Below are 18383 nucleotides of genomic sequence, written 5' to 3' on the forward strand. Positions count from 1 at the left end.
AGAGATTAATAATAGAATGTGTCTTGCACTGAAAGGGTTACAATTCTAATGTCCAGAGAATGGCCAGGCTGCCCAAATAATAATCCTTCTCTAAGTTCTACCCTGGGATTTGTGTTACTGGGCCCTCTAGACTGGTGACTCATTTTGCGGGTATATTCTGCAGCGTGTTGCTATAGCGTATTGGCAGGAGATTTACCCTGGACTGTACACATACCATTTATTCGTTGTTCTGCAATGCTTCAGGACGGGCAATTCTTGCGCTAAGGCGCAACAAAAGCAGGACAAAGGACAACAACCCAGAACATGAAGAATTTGAAAAGTTACATGATTTCAGCAGGAAACTACAGGGCATGCACCAATGGGAACTGAAGCCCTGAAATGTTTGCAGGTGTTATGGAGAGCAAGATCATGTATGAGCAGTGGCAGAGCTTCATGCTCCGGCACCAGGGGGGGAGGGAGGCGGAGAGCAGGTGGGGGCGGGGCTGGTGCGCATCCCGGGGATGTGGCGCACTGCCCACAGGGGCATGGTCACGTTCCGGGGGCGTGGCACCCAGCAGGGGTGGGGGGGAGCAGCCAAGATGGCACCCCACCAAGATCACGCTGTTGGGGGCGGTGCACTCCCCCCACACTCCTCTTCCTCCGCCAGTGTGTATGAGCAGAAGTCATCTAATCAAGAATGGACCATAAAAGAGGGCATTGGGTTGGGTGGTGGCTGCAGTCTAACCTGGGAAATTGCCCCCACTTCAAGGTGTGACATCATGGTTGTTCATGGTGACAAAACCCACCTTGCAGATGCCTCAAGCTAAACTCTCCATAAGGCTGTGATAACACCACACTGCTTTGGGGAGGGTGTGTGTGTTTGTACACTATTCCTAGCTGGGCGATGTCTTCCTTTCCCTTCTCTCTGCCCCCATTGCAACCCACCCATTTCCCTTTCTCCACAGGCCAAGCAGGCTTCGCTGCGCTCCCACATTGGTGTGGTGCCTCAGGACACTGTCCTCTTCAACGATACCATTCGCAACAACATCCGGTACGGACGCATTGATGCCACCAACGAGGAGGTGGTTGAGGCGGCGATCGCGGCTAATATCCATGAACGCATCCTCACTTTCCCCGATGGTAAGGGGCTGCTTGCCACCTCTGGCTTATGCTTGCTGTGTCATCAAGCTCATAATATACCCTGCAGGATGCTGTAAACCCAGGATGCTTCTATCGGATGCCTCCTCTTCTGCTGCAGCTCCCTGGTGGAGCACATGCCTTGCATGCGAAAGGCCCCATGTTTCATCACTTGGCCTCTCCAGGCAGGGCTGAGACAGAGAGGCTCCTACCTGAGACCCAGGAGAGCAGCAGCTAGTGAGTGCCTTCTCTCACTTGGCCAATGGCCAGGGAGGGCAAGAGGCACCAGACTGGGGAAGGCAGGTGTGGGCAGTGCTGAGATAGAGGGCTTCCTCATTCAGCAACTTCCTGTGTTCTTATCTGAACCGAAAGGACCTGCCCCTGGCTCTTACCCTCTCCCTCTTGGGGTCTTCCTTACAGACTCTGGTCATCTCAATGGGTCGAATTCAGTGGGATACGTGCACAGGGAATGAGTTCACTTCCCACAATGGGACTTTTCCTTCTCCCCCAGCCACATACACTCCTGGTCCTTCACACACACACTGAACCCATCACAAGGGTTCCCCCCACTCTCCAGAGCAGATTTTGGGGGCAGGCAGCATGAGGAGAGGGGAGGAAGTTCTGTTGTGTGAGTGGACGTCATCCAACGCACACAACTTAGTGGAATCCTACTCAATGTATTCTAAAAGCTTTTTTAGCTCTTCAGTTAACATGAGCAAGGTCTGTGGCAGTCCAGACTCCCACCCCAGAAACCCTGTAAGAGTAGTTGATAGAAGGACCTTTGGGCAATGAGAGCAATCAGGATTGGCTTCCAAAACTAGATATTCAGAGTCTGTCCCATCCCTTCCTGTTTTAAAGCGCCCCGGCCAGTAGACTTTGGGTTTGCTAAAAGTGTCTATATCAAATCTCCCTTGGCAGTATAGCAGGGAGGTGTAGCAAGATGCTGTAAGTGGCCAAAAGAACCAAGGCACTCACAGTCACAGGTAGTCACTCTCTATTACACAGCATTTGATTTTTCTTTGTCCACTTGTACCTGGCAGGTTATGATACACAGGTTGGCGAGCGAGGTCTGAAGCTGAGTGGAGGGGAGAAGCAGCGAGTCGCTATTGCCCGCACCATCTTAAAGAACCCCCAGATCCTCTTCTTTGATGAGGTGAAGAAGGCAAATAATCAAACACACAGAGAGCAATCTCCGTTTTCCAATTGCTGGTCCTTATGTTGCCAAAGGACGCAGGTGGCGCTGTGGGTTAAAGCCTCAGCGCCTAGGACTTGCCGATCGAAAGGTCGGCGGTTCGAATCCCTGCGGCGGGGTGCGCTCCCGCTGCTCGGTCCCAGCGCCTGCCAACCTAGCAGTTCGAAAGCACCTCCGGGTGCAAGTAGATAAATAGGGACCGCTTACCAGCGGGAAGGTAAACGGCGTTTCCGTGTGCGGCTCTGGCTCGCCAGATGCAGCTTTGTCACGCTGGCCACGTGACCCGGAAGTGTCTCCGGACAGCGCTGGCCCCTGGCCTCTTAAGTGAGATGGGCGCACAACCCCAGAGTCTGTCAAGACTGGCCCGTACGGGCAGGGGTACCTTTACCTTTACCTTTATGTTGCCAAAACGCTATCACCCACACAAAAGAGGGGGGAGGACTTTCAGGCTCAGGAGAACCACCAAAGTTTGCATTAATACGGAAATCATTTAGGAATAAGCAAACAAAATCTGAAGGGGAGAGAGCATGCCAGAAATAAGTGAATTAAGGACTGAGCGTGCAAAGTTGGCACAGAATGCTGGCTGACTATTGGCGGATTGGAAAAATGGGGTGGGGGTGGGGAAGGGAACTGGAATGAAGTGACGGGAGCCTTGGTCAGAAGCCTTCCCAGTACAATGTTTCTTCCATCTATTTCTGAAATTCATGGATGTGTGGCTCTCCTTATGTAGCCAGAACTATGCCACCCGTGCACAGGAGGGGAGGTATCAGCTTGCCTGGAGGAGACCAAGTAGGCCTGTGGGGGGGATAACCATAAGGGAACAAAAACAAAGCACCCCAAAACATGCTTAGTGGCAATAAATGCTGGCTGACTGTTTGGGTGAGGAGGGATGGACTGAACTATCCATTTCATGCTGCAACATTTTGTTGTGGGTCACACTTGTTTCCTTGTTCCTAAAGCTAGCCTTCATCTGCCCTTTGCCCCCTTCTGCATATGCTCTCCTTTCTTGGAGCTGAAACCCTGGAAATGGTTGGGAGAATGGGTAGCACTCAGCCTTCCTGAATCTGGGAGCCTCCATTCACTGCCACGATGCTATTCAGCTACTTGGAGACCTTCTTTACCATTTCACCTGACCCAAGGGATCTTCTCTGCCATTCTTGGCAATCAGTGTCAAGAGTCCCCGACCTTCATCCACCCACTGCTTTGCCTTGAGTTTGCAACTGATGTTCTGGTACATTTTGAACCTGTTTCATAATTGCAGCGGTTTTAGAACTGTATAATTCTATTGTTATAATGCACTCTGGGATCACTTTCAGGCGACATCAGCACTGGACACCAAGACTGAGAGGAATATCCAGGCATCCCTGGCTAAAGTGTGTGCGAACCGCACCACCATCATCGTGGCTCACAGGTATGGGCAAACATCCTGCCACAGGAGCTTTCTGTTCAGGGCTTCAGCATAATAGCAGCTAGAGAGATGCTGCAGCCTTCAGAAGAGGAGAGCCTAAATACTAGTTCCTCACTTGCATCGATTTCTCCAGGCAGACTCCTTTTCCCTCTCTGGGGAGCTCTAACGTGGTGTGTTATACTGAGAGTCCTGAGCTGGGGAGGGATCACTACTGCATTCTGCCCTCTTGATAACAGCTTTGGTGGTTGTGCTCTCTCTGCAGGCTTTCCACTGTGATCAAAGCCGATCAAATCCTAGTTATCAAGGATGGCCGAGTGATGGAGCGAGGAAGGTAAGCTCTTAGCCATGCCCAGTGCTAAAAATTATAAAGTAAGATTTATAACCAGCAATCCAGCCAAGGATTTTTTATTTTTGCAATCTGTATAAGTTATGCAGATCGCAAGCCCTTTAAGGCCGTCAGAGTTTTACAAGCAGAATGGCCACAGGGTTTGGCTGTGTATCTTCAAAAGGATCCACAACGAAGGCGAGCAAATTGTGGGTCTGTGGATGCTTCTGAGGGACGAAGGGGGCCTACCTGGCATGGAGCCTTGTGAAATTAACTCTCTCTGCCCCTTTAACAGGCACGACCAGCTAGTGGACAAAGGTGGCATCTACTCTGACATGTGGCTGCAACAAGGAAGTGACACGGAGGTGGAGAGCAAGATCAGTGCTGAGTCTACTGCAGAAAGCAAGGCCAGTGCTTCGACCAAAGCAGGAAGCGAGGAAGGCTCTGCCTATGCAACCAGTGAAAAGACAGAGGAGAGGGAGCAGGAGGGGGAGACAGAGGAGGGAGAGGGGGAGACAGAGGAGGGAGAGGGGGAGACAGAGGAGGGAGAGGGGGAGGAAGAAGAGGCAAGCACAGAATCATAGCCAAGCAACGAGAACTACTCAGCAGCTGACAGTGACAACAGCAAATCCTGCAAGGATGTGGCTTCGAAGCAAAAAAGGCAGCAGCTGCCACCTCTGCTGTTAGACTTCTGAACCTCCTCTGTATGGCATAAAGGGGGAAATGCTCAGGCACCCAAAGCACACAGATGATCCACCAAGTTAGCAGTGAAGCCATGGAGACCAAACTGGAGGAAGACTTCAGTCTGCGTACTGTTCCCAGCATGCAGTTCTTCATGAGCAGGACCTGCCCGTAGTGCTAGAGCAACTTCAGAGTATATTCTCCAAGCTACTGCCAGCGTTCCTGGGAAAGCTGTTGCTTGGTGATCCAGGTGTATTATCAGGGAATTGCGAAAGGGTGGGGGTGGGGGGAGGCAGGGACCAGGGCTGCCTTGCCCCACTCTTCTCCCCAGCAAAATGTCTTCCCTTGCAAAGATGAATGGAGTGTGGAGGTGGGGGGCATGCGTGAACATTTGCCAGCACTTTGTATACAACCACAGAGGGAGAAGCCTGCAGAATGGCTGTGTGTGTGTGTTTTTGTAAGTTCTGATTTTGAGGTGTCCCGTTTTAATTTTCATAAACTCGAAAAAGTGTTTTCAGATCCCTGGATCCCGTTTCTAGTTTTGCCTGCGGGGGAGAAGGATTCGAAAAGGGTTAGGGTAATGAACCCCATGCCCCCCTCCAGATGTTGGCAGACTACAACTCCCATCATCCTTATTGGGCCATGCTGGGAGCTTGGAGTCATGCTGACAACAACGGGTTCTCTATCTCAAAGGAGTTTTGGCTGGCAGGCAGATGGGATGGGGACCCTTCTCACTTCTGCACGACGGAGAGCACAGAGAGAAAGTGCTTCTCAAATGGGTCTGGTTTACTTGGATCCCTTGACTACAAGGACATGGGAAAACAAGAGGGGACCTGGAGTCACAGAGACAGGGTAGAAAGGAAGAGCAGGGCACAGAAAAATAATAAGAAACGTCTTTCTATCAGCCCAGGTAGCTGCTTTTCTGTTTGGTAGCTCTATGGAGGCCGCTTTCAGAAGGACCTAAAGGGTTCCTACTGTAAAGCTATTCAGCTTCAGGCAGTCTTGGGTTGCGTGGGCAAGCGATGGTGGCCCTGGCCAAGACTCTGGGAATTCTGCCTCTAGATCTTTAGACAGAACTATCCATGGACCTAGCGCTGGAGAGAGTAACAGACACAGAGGGGGAAAGGAGCCAATCCCTAGTTCTGATCAGTTTCAGCTTTATCTTTGCAGCGTCAGACATTAGTTTGTTGCCTTACTGCTTCTAACTCCAAGAAGGCACCACAACAAGTTAAAACAGCAACTGAAGGAGGAAGCCAAGAACAGTGGCCCTTTTATTCAGGGGGCTGGTTGTTTTACAGCACATTCCCCATTCCCACAATCTCTCTCAGCAGAGGGTGCTTTAGGGTTTACATGCAAGAGTTCTTCAACTTTAGCTCCCAAGTAAAAGGGGGGGGGGAGGAAACTGCCATATTTTTGGGGGGGGGGTGTTTGTGCAGCACAGTGTCTGCATTAGGGCAGCTGCTGTTCCCCACTTACTCTTCCCATACTTCTGTGGTGCTCTGACTTACTAGTCTAGCAATGATTGTCACCCTACTGCTTCCGTCCGCATGCTTGGCCATATCTGAAGATGCCAGAATAGGCTTGGCTATATATATATTTATATATATGTGTGTACCTGGCTTCTTTTAGCTCTGGCTGCCGGAAGCGGCTTTTGAGGGTCCTGTGCAGCAGTTTGCACAGCAACAATCCTGTCTGTTAGCTATCGCTAACGCCACCCATGTCCTCCGAAGCCAAGAAGAACCTCATGGGGTGTGGGGGAAGGGTCAGTGGAAAGTCCCAAGGCAGCACCCCACTGAGGCTCAGTCGTCGTCCTGTTGCAGCTGCTGGTGCCTGCTCTGGTACCACAACATGGTGGGGAGGTTCTGGCAGCCTTGGTAGCGGCGCTGGCGCTCCTCTTCCCCCAGGGGTGGCACAGAGTGGCAGGGCGCCCCTGCTAATGAGACGTTGAGCAGCTGGGCTGGGGTGCCCGAGCCAAAGACTGCAGACCATGGACCCACCTGCAAGGAATGAGAGATATTGCTTCACTTAAGTTTGCCCTGGGCCACAACTCAATCTGTCATCAGCATTAATGTTTATATAGCACTTCCAACGCATCAGTGTTTCAGGTACATTATCTCAGTATCTTAGATAATCGGCCTGTAAGGATGGCCAGTAAAGCAAACTGAATTAAGGCTGCCTGGCTGGCTTCCACATGCTCTAAAAAATGGTAAGTTTCAGTGACTTCCTTTAGTTTGTTGCATCCAACCCTGTGCCATCACTTGGAATTAACCAATTTAGCCTGGATCCATTGCACTTGATTAAAAAATCAGTTCAAACTACCTTGAATGTACACTCCTTTTCCTTTTAATGGCAATGGTCTGTTTTTGAGCAGTAAAACTAATTGGGTGGGATGTAATAAAACACACGTTTTTCTTTCCAAATGTGCCACATTGCACATCAAAAGACTCCTTTAGTGCAAGCTACCTTCCACAAACCTCAGATGTCATTCTCTAATTGTCATCACAGATGGCCTGTGTGTCAGTTACATGAGCAAAGGTTGGCTCTGGCCATTTGCCAAGTTCTAGTTTTCAGCATTGCTGCCTCTACACCTAAGCATTTATTTCTCAGTCTGTTGTGCTGCCCAATTAATTCCCAACACTTTCCCTATGCACAGAGGAGAAACCAAACTGGTTGCAAGATGGTGCATAAGATGGCTTGGCCTTACCAGGAGCTGTGATCTGCCCTGAACTTGCTGCACAGCACAGGCCAGTTTTCATCTATGTTAATTGGCTAAACACCAATGTCTCTACTCCCCTCTTCCCTCCCCTGGAACTGGGAGTAGAGCCCAGGGAGTGCTGCCACCCAGTTAGTGATCCTGCCACTAGAAGGGGCCACTTTGAACTGGAGAGACACCTGTTGCTAATGCCACCTGCCAAAAGCAATTTGAGGATGGGCTTCCTAGTCACTATTTTGAGCCTCCTGGTATTTATGTCCAGAACAAACAAATGTATCCTTGCCATCTCTTGAGGGACCATAAATTGGTGGCAGAGCATATGCATGCAGAAGGTAGCAGGTTCGAAACCCGATGTCCCCAGTTAAAAGGACCTGACAGCAGGCAACATGAAACCTGAGAGCCACTGCCAGAGTAGACAACATTGGACAATTAGCCTGACTCCATATGTTCCTATGCTCTGCAAACACCACGCCTTGGACTCCGAACAATCACGGCCCACCTTCCTTCCACGGCACTTACCGGCAACAAATGCTGGAGGAGGCACTGGTCAGGCTGCAGTCCGGCCCAGAACTCGGCAAAAGCCGACCCACCGCTAGCGGTAGTGGTGGCAGTGGCGGTGGTGGTGCTACGTATGAGCACCACGTTGGGATGGTGCCGTGATGCCCGCAGCTTCTTCGTCAGTGGCCCCGGATAGCTCTGGTCAAGGAAGAGGAGAACCCGGCGAGCGTTGCAGCTCTCCAAGTCTGCTAGCAGCTCCGAGATGGGGTACCGCTCCTTAGGATCTGCCTGTTGCAGGGAAGGGACAGCTCATCAGCACCTGCCCCTTGGTCACAGACACACACGCACACCCCTCCCTGCTCCACAGTTGGGAGATCAAGGGGATTCCACTGCCTGGGAGTTAAAAGGAACGGATTAAATGGGGAAGAGCAAGACAGGGCGAGCACCCACTGCAAAGGCCGGTGTTGTTTTCTCCCTGCAGGCACACATGAAAGAGCTGGACGGCCCTTTGAAGGGAACAGAGGAGAGGAGAGGGCTGCAGCCTCCACCTGCAGTTCTGTCAGCATCTCTCCTTCCTCCAGTCGGGCTTCCCAGGACATGCTGGGACAGGTGGGGTGACCTCCTCCTCCTCCTTCACCCCACTGCCAAAAGTGGCTCACTTCACTTTCCATTTCCAGCCTAGGAAACCCCAAAGGAAACTTGGCAAATGGCCAAATGCAGGCCTTTGAGAAGGGCTGGTGCCGCTTTGTATGTGTGCACAAGCATCCTAGGCAGCCACTCCGCATTTTTCTGCCCCAGATGGGTTTACTTGGCACCCCGACTTCACTGCTCCCTGCAAGCAATTGATATTGGCTTACCCCCATGTGATAAATGCATGAGTGAAAGTCTCCTTTATATTGTTAGCATCCCCATTCCCTGCTTGGCTAGGCAGGTGACATTAGCATCAATAGCCAAGGTCCTTTTTTGGATGTATCATGATGAAGTAGGAGTCATTCATTTAACAAGATGCATATACCGCTTGACTGCTGTAAAACCTCCAAGCGGTTTTACTTGTAAGTTAACCTGCTTCTGCTGCTGCTTGCTTTATTCTGCACCAACCTGTAGCTTTTCCCAACAAGCAACATTCATCAGCGCTTGGCTGACCACTGGGCAGGTGGCCTATGGCTGTGGCTATTGTCACGGAATCAAAAGTCTAACTTTTTAAAAGTGAGGAGCAGTGAAGAACACCATGACGGGTTTCCTATTGGATTTCTATGGGTCAGCGTACGGCTGTGTCAATTCACCTGGAGACAATTCCTGGGCAGAGCCACAGACTCCTTGACAAAATAATATATTTAATAGCATTGCTCATGGGGACTAATTTAGACCATTTCCTCGATGTATTTCTTCCTCTCTCTCTTCCTCTGCCTAACTTACCTGGTGGGTTACTCCCCCAATAAATTGGCAAGAGATGTGCCCCAAGAGATGATATCCCTGCTGTGAAATAAGCAGCACCACTTTGTAACTTGTGCGGTACTGTATTTATTGTGCCCCCACACGTTAATTCACATATAGAGGTTGTGCACCAGAGGAGAGGTGGGAGGGAGAGAGGGAAGAGGCACATACCCTTCTCTCCTCCTACAGTGATGTCATACCTGGATCCATCCTGCCACCCCACCATCCTCTGATAATGCACACCCCATCCACCCTTAAGCTCTGGAGGGTTTTGGCTACACATGCAAAATTCCAGTAGGATTGGGTTGATATCAATAGTGGGGACAGAGGATGGGATAGAACCTTCCTCCTATCATAGCTAAGGCCAAAGGGCTAAAAAAACTGGACCATTCCCATCATACCTGAACAATGATGATAGATCAGCCTGGCTTGGCTATTTTTTTAAAAATCCTCAAAAAAAGAAAACAGCAGCAGATTCATTTTGTCTCCTATACCCTTTTGAAATGTGGCCCTTTTGGGGGAGGTGTTATTGGGTTATTGTACTTATTTTGATTTTATATATTGTGATCTTTTCTGTGAACTACCCTGAGACCTCCAGGTATAGGGTGGTATATAAATTCAATCAATCAGTCAATACAGAAATGGCTTGTGATGTTTCATAATGGGAGTAGAGAGACGAGTGCCTGGGACAGCCAATGTTGGCAGCTCCATGGACAAGTGCTGCCCTGCTCCTCTTAGACAGCCTCTCCCTCGCTTCCAGCCCTGACCCCCCACTTACAATGCCATTACGGTTGGCATCCCACAGCAGCATGGTGCCATCGCTGGCTGCTGGGCTGTTGAGGTAGAGCACCAGCGAGTCGGCGCAGTGGAGGCTCCTGCAGACCAGGGCCAGGTGGGAGCGAATGGCCAGCTTCTCGGTGGCTGGGTGCACGTCGCCCATCTCCACAGTCACTGTCCAGAAAAGAAGAGGGAGAGAGGGATCTGCTAATCCCGTGTCCCAAAGGCCGGTCTCCTCCCTCCAACCCACTCCAGTCTCATACACCAAAGCAGCAGTCTCCCCCACAGACCACCCAAAAATGATTGGTCTTGGCACACCACTTAAAGTTTTTTTATGCCTGTTGTACCAATTGGAATACACCATGCTAGATGCTGCCTGATTTTTCAAGATGTATTCCGAGTCCTTCTACGTGTTTTATTGTGTTCTGTCGATTCAAATTGTAATGTAATAAAACACAAGGAAAGAAAAATGAAGAAGCATGAAAATACAATTGACTATTTAATGCGAACCACCTGAAAGAAGCTTGACCACAGTTTGGGAACACCTTCCCCGTGGCATCTTCATTCCTCCTACCGCCACTTGCTCCCTGCCACCACATCCTGCTCATCTGGGAAGGGGCCAGAGTTGGGAGCAGCATGGGAATATTTGCTAGGTTCCCTCATTAGCCCACTCTGCAAAATACCCCACAGGTGGTTTGGTCCACGCATTATGCAAAAATCACAATACTGGAAAAATCAGGAAACCACCCAGTGCTTCTATGTCTCCCTGAGTTGAATGAGCAGGTGCTCTTCCCTCCCTTTTCTCTCTTTCTCTTTCTCTCTCTCTCTCTCTCTCTCTCTCTCTCTCTCTCTCTCTCTGTGTGTGTGTGTGCCTGTGTCTGTGTCTGCACCAGGAAGCAGCCAGCAGAAAGCACAGTTTTGTGAAGCTAGCTGATGCTGAAAATTAAGGAAGTCCCTCCAGCTGGCTTGAGCAGGAGCGGTATGGGGACTTGCTCAGCTGTAGGGCCAGGTGAAGTATCTCAACTGCTTCCTTCTCCCCTCATCTCTTCCTTCCTCCTTATTTTAGACATCATGATATATCAATCTATCACAATATTTAGCTGGCGATATATCACAATGTTGAAAACCAGGTTATCGCCCAGCCCTACCTATGGGCACTGAAAAGTCACCCACCCCCCTAAGGAAACCAAGAGCCCCGTCCCACCCTTGCAGCCGACAGCTAGCTCTGTTTCGTGCTGGTACCTGAGGCCTGCCCCTCACTCGCGAAGAAGGCCTTGATGTGCTCTTGGCGGAAGCCGTTCCGTCGAAGCATCTGGTAGAAGAGCAGCAGGTTCTGCGCATGGCGGGGGTAGGTGACCTGCTCCTGCCAGCCTCCTGGGGGAGAAGCGCAGTAAGCAATCCAGGGGGGGAAACGTGGTGGAGGAGAGGCTGAAGCTGGTTGCAAGGGGCATAGGAGCACTAACACTGCCCCTCAAGGAGAAAAAGGGGCCCCTTAAGCTCATGCCCAGTAGAACAAAGCTGTAGCTCAGTAGCAGAGCATGTACTTGCACACAGAAAGAGACAGGTTTAATCCTCGGCATCTCCAGATAAGGTTGGGCATGTCCGCTGTCTGAAACCTTGGAGAGCCACTGCCAATCAGAGTGGCCAATACTCAGCTAGGTGGACCAATGGGCTAACGCAGCACAAGGCTGAGCCTCCAATCAGATTCACCCTCATCCATCCACTGGCCAAATGCAATGGCTTGCAGTGATGTGCGGTCAGTGGACTGGGGGACTAGGCTAGTTCCCTAAATGTCCCCACTAAATTAGAATATTGAAGTATTAAAGCCTGGCACTTCCTTCCCAAAGCCCAGGAAGCTTCTGCCTGGCTTAGGGAGGGAGGTGTGATGTTCTCTCTCACACACACGCCCCCTCCCGCAATCGCCCTCACAAGCTGGTGCCTCTGGCCCTAACTGTTACCCTAGGAAAAAAATCGCCTCACACCGCTGATGGCTTCAGATTCCCAGAACCAGCAAATCCTTGCAGCTCCCAAGCACCACTTCTCACCTGCAATCAGCACGGCGTGGTCACACGTCTGGTACATGCGGCAAGACTTGTACAGTGGAAGCTGCTGCCTGTGGCATCGCCGTGTGTTCTTGTTGAGTTCGCAGTAAGCGGCTGTGGAGCTGGAGCTCGCAAGGGGCAGGGGCTCCGGGCAGGGGCTGTATCCACGGAGATCTGGGAAAGAAAAGGAAGTGTAGCAGGATAGGAGGAGGGGAAAGAACCTCAGGCCCATGGAGCAGACCCAGACAGACCCTTGAACTGTCATGGGGGCCCCTTCACAACGAGGTCTGGGTAAACACCGTTATCATTTTCAATGGGGTCATTCCACAACAGATCACCACGCCTTTACAACATCTGTGCTACAGACTCTCAGACCTTGGGATTATTGAAATATAGACAACAAAAAATGAATCCACTCATATGGGGTCTTTTTTTTTTTTTAAGCAATGGGGACGGAAGTTACTTCTGGGGCACTGCCAGGATTCAGGGCCCTGAAGCTCAAACTCCATTAGTTTCGAAGTAGATCCACCTCTGGACACAGGAAATAAGAAAATGATTGGTGAGTTGAGGTGCCCTAGGCCAGTGGCGTAGCGTGGGGGGTGCAGGGGGGCCGGCCACACTGGGCGCAACATCTGGGGGTTAGGGTTAGGGGGTCAAATCCATGGGTTAGGGGGCGCAAATTACTTGCCTTGCCCTGGGTGCTGACAACCTATGCTACGCCACTGCCCTAGGCCAAGGGTAAACTTGGGACAATTAAGTTCCAGTTCTGTGGTGCTCCCTTCCAGCTGAGATTCCAACACCTCTTGAAGACCTTTTCTGTTTCAGCAGGCACTTTAAGAAAGTTTTCTGCTTTTTTACAGTTTTAACTGATTAGTGTATCTTTTTAACCTTTAAACTGTTGAAATAAATAAATAAAAAGGTGGTCACATTGTTCTCCCCCTTTCCATTTTGTCCTCACAACCAGGTAGGTTAGGCTGAGAGACAGTGACTGGCCCAAGGTCACCCTATGAGCTTCAAGGCTGAGTGGGGATCTGAACCTCAGTCTCCCAGGTCCTAACCAGGCAATCTAACCACTGTGCCAGACTGTCATCTACCTGCTGCATCCCCTCTTCCTCCACTGCCCACATATCAACCTTTGGACTTCCTAAATCCTGAAAGTGGGGGAGTCTCCTTTGTGGTTTACAATCCTGATCCTGTAACCCTGCCCCCCTCCACCCTACTGCCCATCCAATCCAGGGACTTACCCACACAGTTCAGCTTTTGTAGGTGTTTGGGGTCCTGTGCCACCACTACCATGGGCAGAAAATGGATCTCACAGAGACCGACGGGGGGCTCCTCGCGGCGGATGCGTCCCACAGACCGCTGGCTCCTTCCCTTGCCACGGCCCGGTCGGCGCTTCAGCTGGTTCTCACAGCGGCTCCTCTGGGCTGGAATCAAGCATTCGTATCCGCCTGCAGGCAAAGAACAAACATGTCTGGAATAAAACCTGCTGAGAAAGTTCCCTATACAGGGCTGCCTTCCGGTGTCTTCTAAAAGTCAGATCATTGTTTATTTCCTTGACATCGTTCCACAGGGCGGGTGCAACTACTGAGAAGGCCTCTGCCTGGTTCCCTGTAGCTTCGCTTCTTGCAATGAGGGAACCGTCAGAAGGCCCTTGGTGCTGGACCTCAGTGTCTGGGTTGAAAGATGGGGGCGGAGACGCTCCTTCAGGTATACTGGACCGAGGCTGTTTAGGGCTTTACAGGTCATCATCAATACTTTGAATTTTGTTCAGAAATGTACCAGGAGCCAATGGAGGTCTTTCAGGACCAGTGTTATATGGCCCGGTGGCCGCTCCCAGTCACTAATCTGACAGCCGCATTCTGGATTAGTTGTAGTTTCCTAGTCACCTTCAAAGGTAGCCCCGCGCAGAGTGCATTGCCGTAGTCCAAGTGGGAGATAACCAGAGCATGTACCACTCTGGCGAGACAGTGCACAGGCAGGCAGGGTCTCAGCTGGCATACCAGATGGAGCTGGTAGAAAGCTGCCCTGGACACAGAATAATATATTATTATATATACATTAATATTATTTTATTTTAGTGCATGGTTTAATTTTCTTGATTTTCTTAATTTCTCCATGGGACAAGCAGAGTTCAAAAAGGTTCCAACAGATTATTAGATTCTGTGGAACAGGTGAGGGGAATGAATCTTTGCTTCAGTTGTGATCGATGAGCAGTTTATAGAGCAGTCATGTGCAACACCCTCAACCCTGTGGAAAGACCAGAGAAAATATACATCTTGTTTTTCTTTATTTTGTCTTATTATATACTGTTTATGACCATTTGCCTCCTGGTTTGCTGGGGCTTCACAATATTTTTTGCATTCTTGTTTGTATATATTATCTAAAACTTCAATAAAAATATTAAAACAACAAGCCATAATTGTGCCACTTGTGCATACTACATCTCTACTGTAAACTCTGCAGAACCAAGTCAGAATGTTGTCTCCCCAAGCAGAATAAAAGAGGATTTCCTCCTAGAGGTGTAAAGTATGGGGTATAAAACAACTCCCTCCAAAAATGGAGAGGATAAGAAAGGAGTTGGTTGCTAGTTAGGCTGCAATGCTTGGCTAATTAATTCACAAGGCTGATGGATTAGAACACATTTCTGATAGGCTAAAAAAAGGACTCCATGATTAATCACACTAAAAAAAAGTTAATCATTTTAAAATAATGAAGGTTAATTATTTTTAAAAGAAAGAATATGCATCCCTCCTCTGTTGTCTCAGCCACTTGAGTGAAAATCTCTTCTAATATGGGACTTGCAATCAGTGGCGTAGCGTGGGGGGTGCAGGGGGGGCGGCCACACCGAGCGCAACATCTGGGGGTTAGGGTTAGGGGGCGCAAATTACTTGCCTTGCCCCGGGTGCTGACAACCCACGCTACGCCACTGCTTGCAATATACAATAATGCACATAAATATATTTCTTTTTAAGGATGCTTTCCCCCCTTTCATAATTTTTTTATTTCCTCATTTACATAGAACAAATCAATTAATTAACTAACTAAGCATGTCTAACTAATACTACTATGTCTACTCAGAAGCAAATCCTATGGAATTCAATGGAGCTTACTCCCAGGTGAGACAGTTTAGGATTAGAACAACAATCCTACTTTTCAACATCAGCAAGAAAGACTGATGTGAAGGAAACGCTCCCTGGGCTCAGATAAACTGTCGTTTACAGCGCCGAAGAGCAAGGAATTCTCCTTGCACAGTGTAATGCTTTCTCCCTCTCGTCCCCTTTGCACACCCCCTAAATCTGTTCTGGGTGTTCCTCTCAACCCTCTGGATCAGATTTGGGGATGGCACAGCGGGGAGAGAATCCTATTGCACTAGCACAAGTATTTGGCTGATTTCCTCCTGTCACATATCTTGTACCACAGATTCTGTGATTCCTGTGTTCAAAGGGCTAAACCCTGATTCATACTAAGCCCTGAAAGACACCCTGAGTATTAGCCCATCAATGACAGTCATGCCGAGAGAGATTCCACCCAACTGAGCCTCCACCTGTCACCCTTTGCACCCTTCTAACTTTCCTGTACCAAACTCTTCCTCTGATGTAGGGATGTAAGGCTGTAGGGATGGAGTTTTCCCCAGCGCGTCCCAGGAGGGAACTGGAGATGCCCCTCCAGCAGTAGATCCTCTCTCTTGGCTATCCCAAATTCTCCAAGTAACCCCTGCAGGCTGGTCTCAGGATGCCACTGCATACAGGACTGACACAAACACTGAGCTAGGGACAGCGTCACACACAACTCACTGATGGAAAGGAAACACTGTTGGAGCCTTGAAAGTCCCAACTGCACTTGCCAATTGCAGTTATAAAAGCATGTGTGTAGAAGGCAGAGGAGATGAGAACAGGAGCATATGTGAAAGGAGGATGCTGGAGAAGCCAGACAGCCTTCCTTCCAGATTTCACTGGCTCATAGGATCAGAGGGAACCCAAAGACCAGTCCGCAGTAAGCAGGTGCTCCTCACATCTCACACCAAACCCCCTACCCTGCTTTTAGCTCCTACCATGGAAATCAGTGTCTGGCAAGGAGGAAGAGCCAGGATTACTGCAGAGCAGCAACTAAATCCCTCGAGCAACTGAGATAAGTCACAAGGTGGAGACCCCAAATCACTCCTCAGTCTTATCTGGGAGGACATCATCTTGCAACCCCAAACATTGCTCCTACACTGCGGGATGTCTCTCCCTCTGCCATACCTGAAGTATCATCCATCAGTTGATTTTCTTGAAAATACGCATCTTTTGGCTCAAGCTTTTCCTGAGTCCCTGATTCTATAATAACTGTTTTCTTGGGTTGCTGTTTTTTAATGTTCTATCTGTTTTTAGGATACTGTCTAATTTTCTTTTTTGTGGATTTCTGTACACTGTTTAGAGGGTTTTTTTAATATCAAGCAGCCTAGAAATGCTTTTAATCAACCAATCAACCAATCAATCAATCAAATATAAAACCTGCTTTTAATTAATTCCAGATTAGCCCATCCTCAGTGGAAACTTTATTGGACAGTTTATCTCCAGCCCCAACATTCTCTTCCCTGTCTTTTAAGATACTGGGGCAAAGGGCACTCTGCCCCAAGCGATGCTGAAAAAGAAGCTACAAAATATCTGAAGAGGTGATCCAGTGCGTGAGGAAGAACACCAGGAGGAGGATTAAGGTGCATAAACACAGTCAGTAATTTTCGTGAGAAAAGAATGTCCTGAGGATAAGGCGGGTCACAGGGTGCAGCAGTTGGGATACTGAATCTTGGGGAAGGGAAGGCGCAAGTGCCTGTTTTGTAAACCAGAGGGGCACTGGGCCTCAGATATGACTAGATCTCATATCTAACCGCTGTACAACGTTTATTTAAACCACCTTATTTTATGCCGGATCATCTGATGTGGACGCCTTTACAGCGCAGATCAGATGCTGGGGGCGGTTCTGCATACGCGTTCTGCATATGCTTAGGATCAGGCTCCTCTATAGGATTGCTCCTTGTAGTTTAGGGTTGAAATGCGGGCAGATTTGAGCACAAATGCCAGATCTGATCTGGGTCCTGGCACCATGGAACAGGAGGAAATAGGAAGCCTGGGGTGGGATGGGCGCAAGCCAATATGTTCTCTGCTGGGAGTGGTCGTCCACGGGGCGCGCATGGCCTGAGGATGCGCGGCATTCACTCACCCACGTAGAGGCTGTCGCGGCTCCGGCACCGCCGCGGGCTGACGTTGAAGTCGACATAGAAGAGCAGGAGCGGGTGGCCGAAGTTGGCGCCCGGGGTGGGGTCCAGCACGAGGATGGCGTCTTGCGCGGAGGGCGCGCCGGTGGGGCGCAGCGGGCTGCCGCTCTGGTTGCGGCCGGCCACGAAGGGCGGAGCGCCGGGCCTGTCTCCCCAGCCGTCGGGCAGCAGCGCCCGCACCTTGTGGCCCGGGCGGGCGGGCTCGGAGACATAGACGGCGGGCCCGGGCCCCTGGGAAAGGCGCGCCAGGCGCTGGCACTGCGGCCGCGGCAAGAGCCCGCCGCGCTCGGGACACTGCGCCGCCGCCACGTGCCGAAGCGCCGCCGCCGCCCAGCGCGCCACCCGCGCCTCGGAGAAGCGGTTCCCCGACGGGGCGGCCGCGCACGGCCAAGCGAGGGAGGCAGCGGCCAGCGCCAACAGCAGCGGGGCCATGGGGCGGCTGGAGCCCTCGCCGTGCGCCCCGCAGCAGCTCCGCGCGCTCTGCCCGGCCAGCGGGGCTCCCAGTCCCCGCCCTGCCCCGACAGGAGGAGGAGGAGAGACGGAGGTGGCTGCGGGTGGGGGGAGCCGAGGACTGCGTCCCTCCCAGCCCCGCGTCCCCTTTTGCTGCTTCCTGGGCAGCTCCTATTGCCCCACCCTGCTGCCCCTGCTGCTTCTTTCCGACGGGGCGGCTCGTTCCTCTACTGTCTGCTCTCCACACGGAGAACGACGAGAATCCACCAGGACAGATTTAGACACCCCCCCCCCCCAAGTTGGGCACCTGCGGGTCAAGAGGAAGGAGGAAAGGCATAAGTACTTATTTTTCAAATTTCTAAACTGCCCGAGCTCTGAAAAATGTGCAGAAACAATGAAGAAAAGGGCCTCCAAACGTATGGAGAGTGTGTTTGCCATCATTAACCATCGGTAGGACATGGACAAACACCCAGGAGAGTTAGCCAGGTCG

At 50.7% G+C, this 18383-nt stretch overlaps 2 protein-coding genes across 3 annotated transcripts in view; one reads left to right on the forward strand and one right to left on the reverse strand.

The window, feature by feature from the left end:
• The window catches only part of ABCB6 (ATP binding cassette subfamily B member 6 (LAN blood group)), a 28155-nt gene extending 22914 nt beyond the window's left edge, over window positions 1–5241 (forward strand). For both annotated transcript variants that reach the window (XM_083749925.1, XM_083749926.1), the window contains exons 16-20: window positions 945–1119; window positions 2157–2269; window positions 3625–3719; window positions 3979–4047; window positions 4337–5241. In XM_083749925.1, the coding sequence (XP_083606051.1) occupies window positions 945–1119; window positions 2157–2269; window positions 3625–3719; window positions 3979–4047; window positions 4337–4625 (741 nt within the window). In that variant the 3' untranslated portion in view covers window positions 4626–5241. The remainder of the gene's footprint in view (window positions 1–944; window positions 1120–2156; window positions 2270–3624; window positions 3720–3978; window positions 4048–4336) is intronic.
• Window positions 5242–5963: 722 nt separating this feature from the next.
• On the reverse strand, window positions 5964–17953 carry LOC310827304 (uncharacterized protein). Its single transcript, XM_083703144.1, has 7 exons — window positions 17389–17953; window positions 13431–13637; window positions 12190–12360; window positions 11387–11518; window positions 10146–10318; window positions 7955–8221; window positions 5964–6719 (listed from the first exon to the last, which is right to left on the reverse strand). The coding sequence occupies exons 1-7, from the start codon at window positions 17873–17875 to the stop codon at window positions 6522–6524; spliced, it is 1635 nt and encodes a 544-aa protein (XP_083559270.1). The 5' UTR covers window positions 17876–17953; the 3' UTR covers window positions 5964–6521.
• Window positions 17954–18383: the final 430 nt, after the last annotated feature.

This window comes from Podarcis gaigeae, assembly GCF_964106915.1.
Source record: "Podarcis gaigeae genome assembly, chromosome: 1".
Lineage (NCBI taxonomy): Eukaryota > Metazoa > Chordata > Lepidosauria > Squamata > Lacertidae > Podarcis > Podarcis gaigeae.

What these genes read in the sequence shown, in the direction of transcription:
- LOC310827304 (XM_083703144.1), bottom strand. Translation starts at nt 17,875, where the DNA reads ATGGCCCCGCTGCTGTTGGCGCTGGCCGCTGCCTCCCTCGCTTGGCCG. An exon ending in GAGTGAGGGGCAGGCCTCAG is followed by an intron (nt 10,319 to 11,386) that starts GTACCAGCACGA and finishes TTTTCTGGACAG; the next exon opens with TGACTGTGGAGATGGGCGAC. An exon ending in TCCTCCAGCATTTGTTGCCG is followed by an intron (nt 6,720 to 7,954) that starts GTAAGTGCCGTG and finishes CATTCCTTGCAG; the next exon opens with GTGGGTCCATGGTCTGCAGT.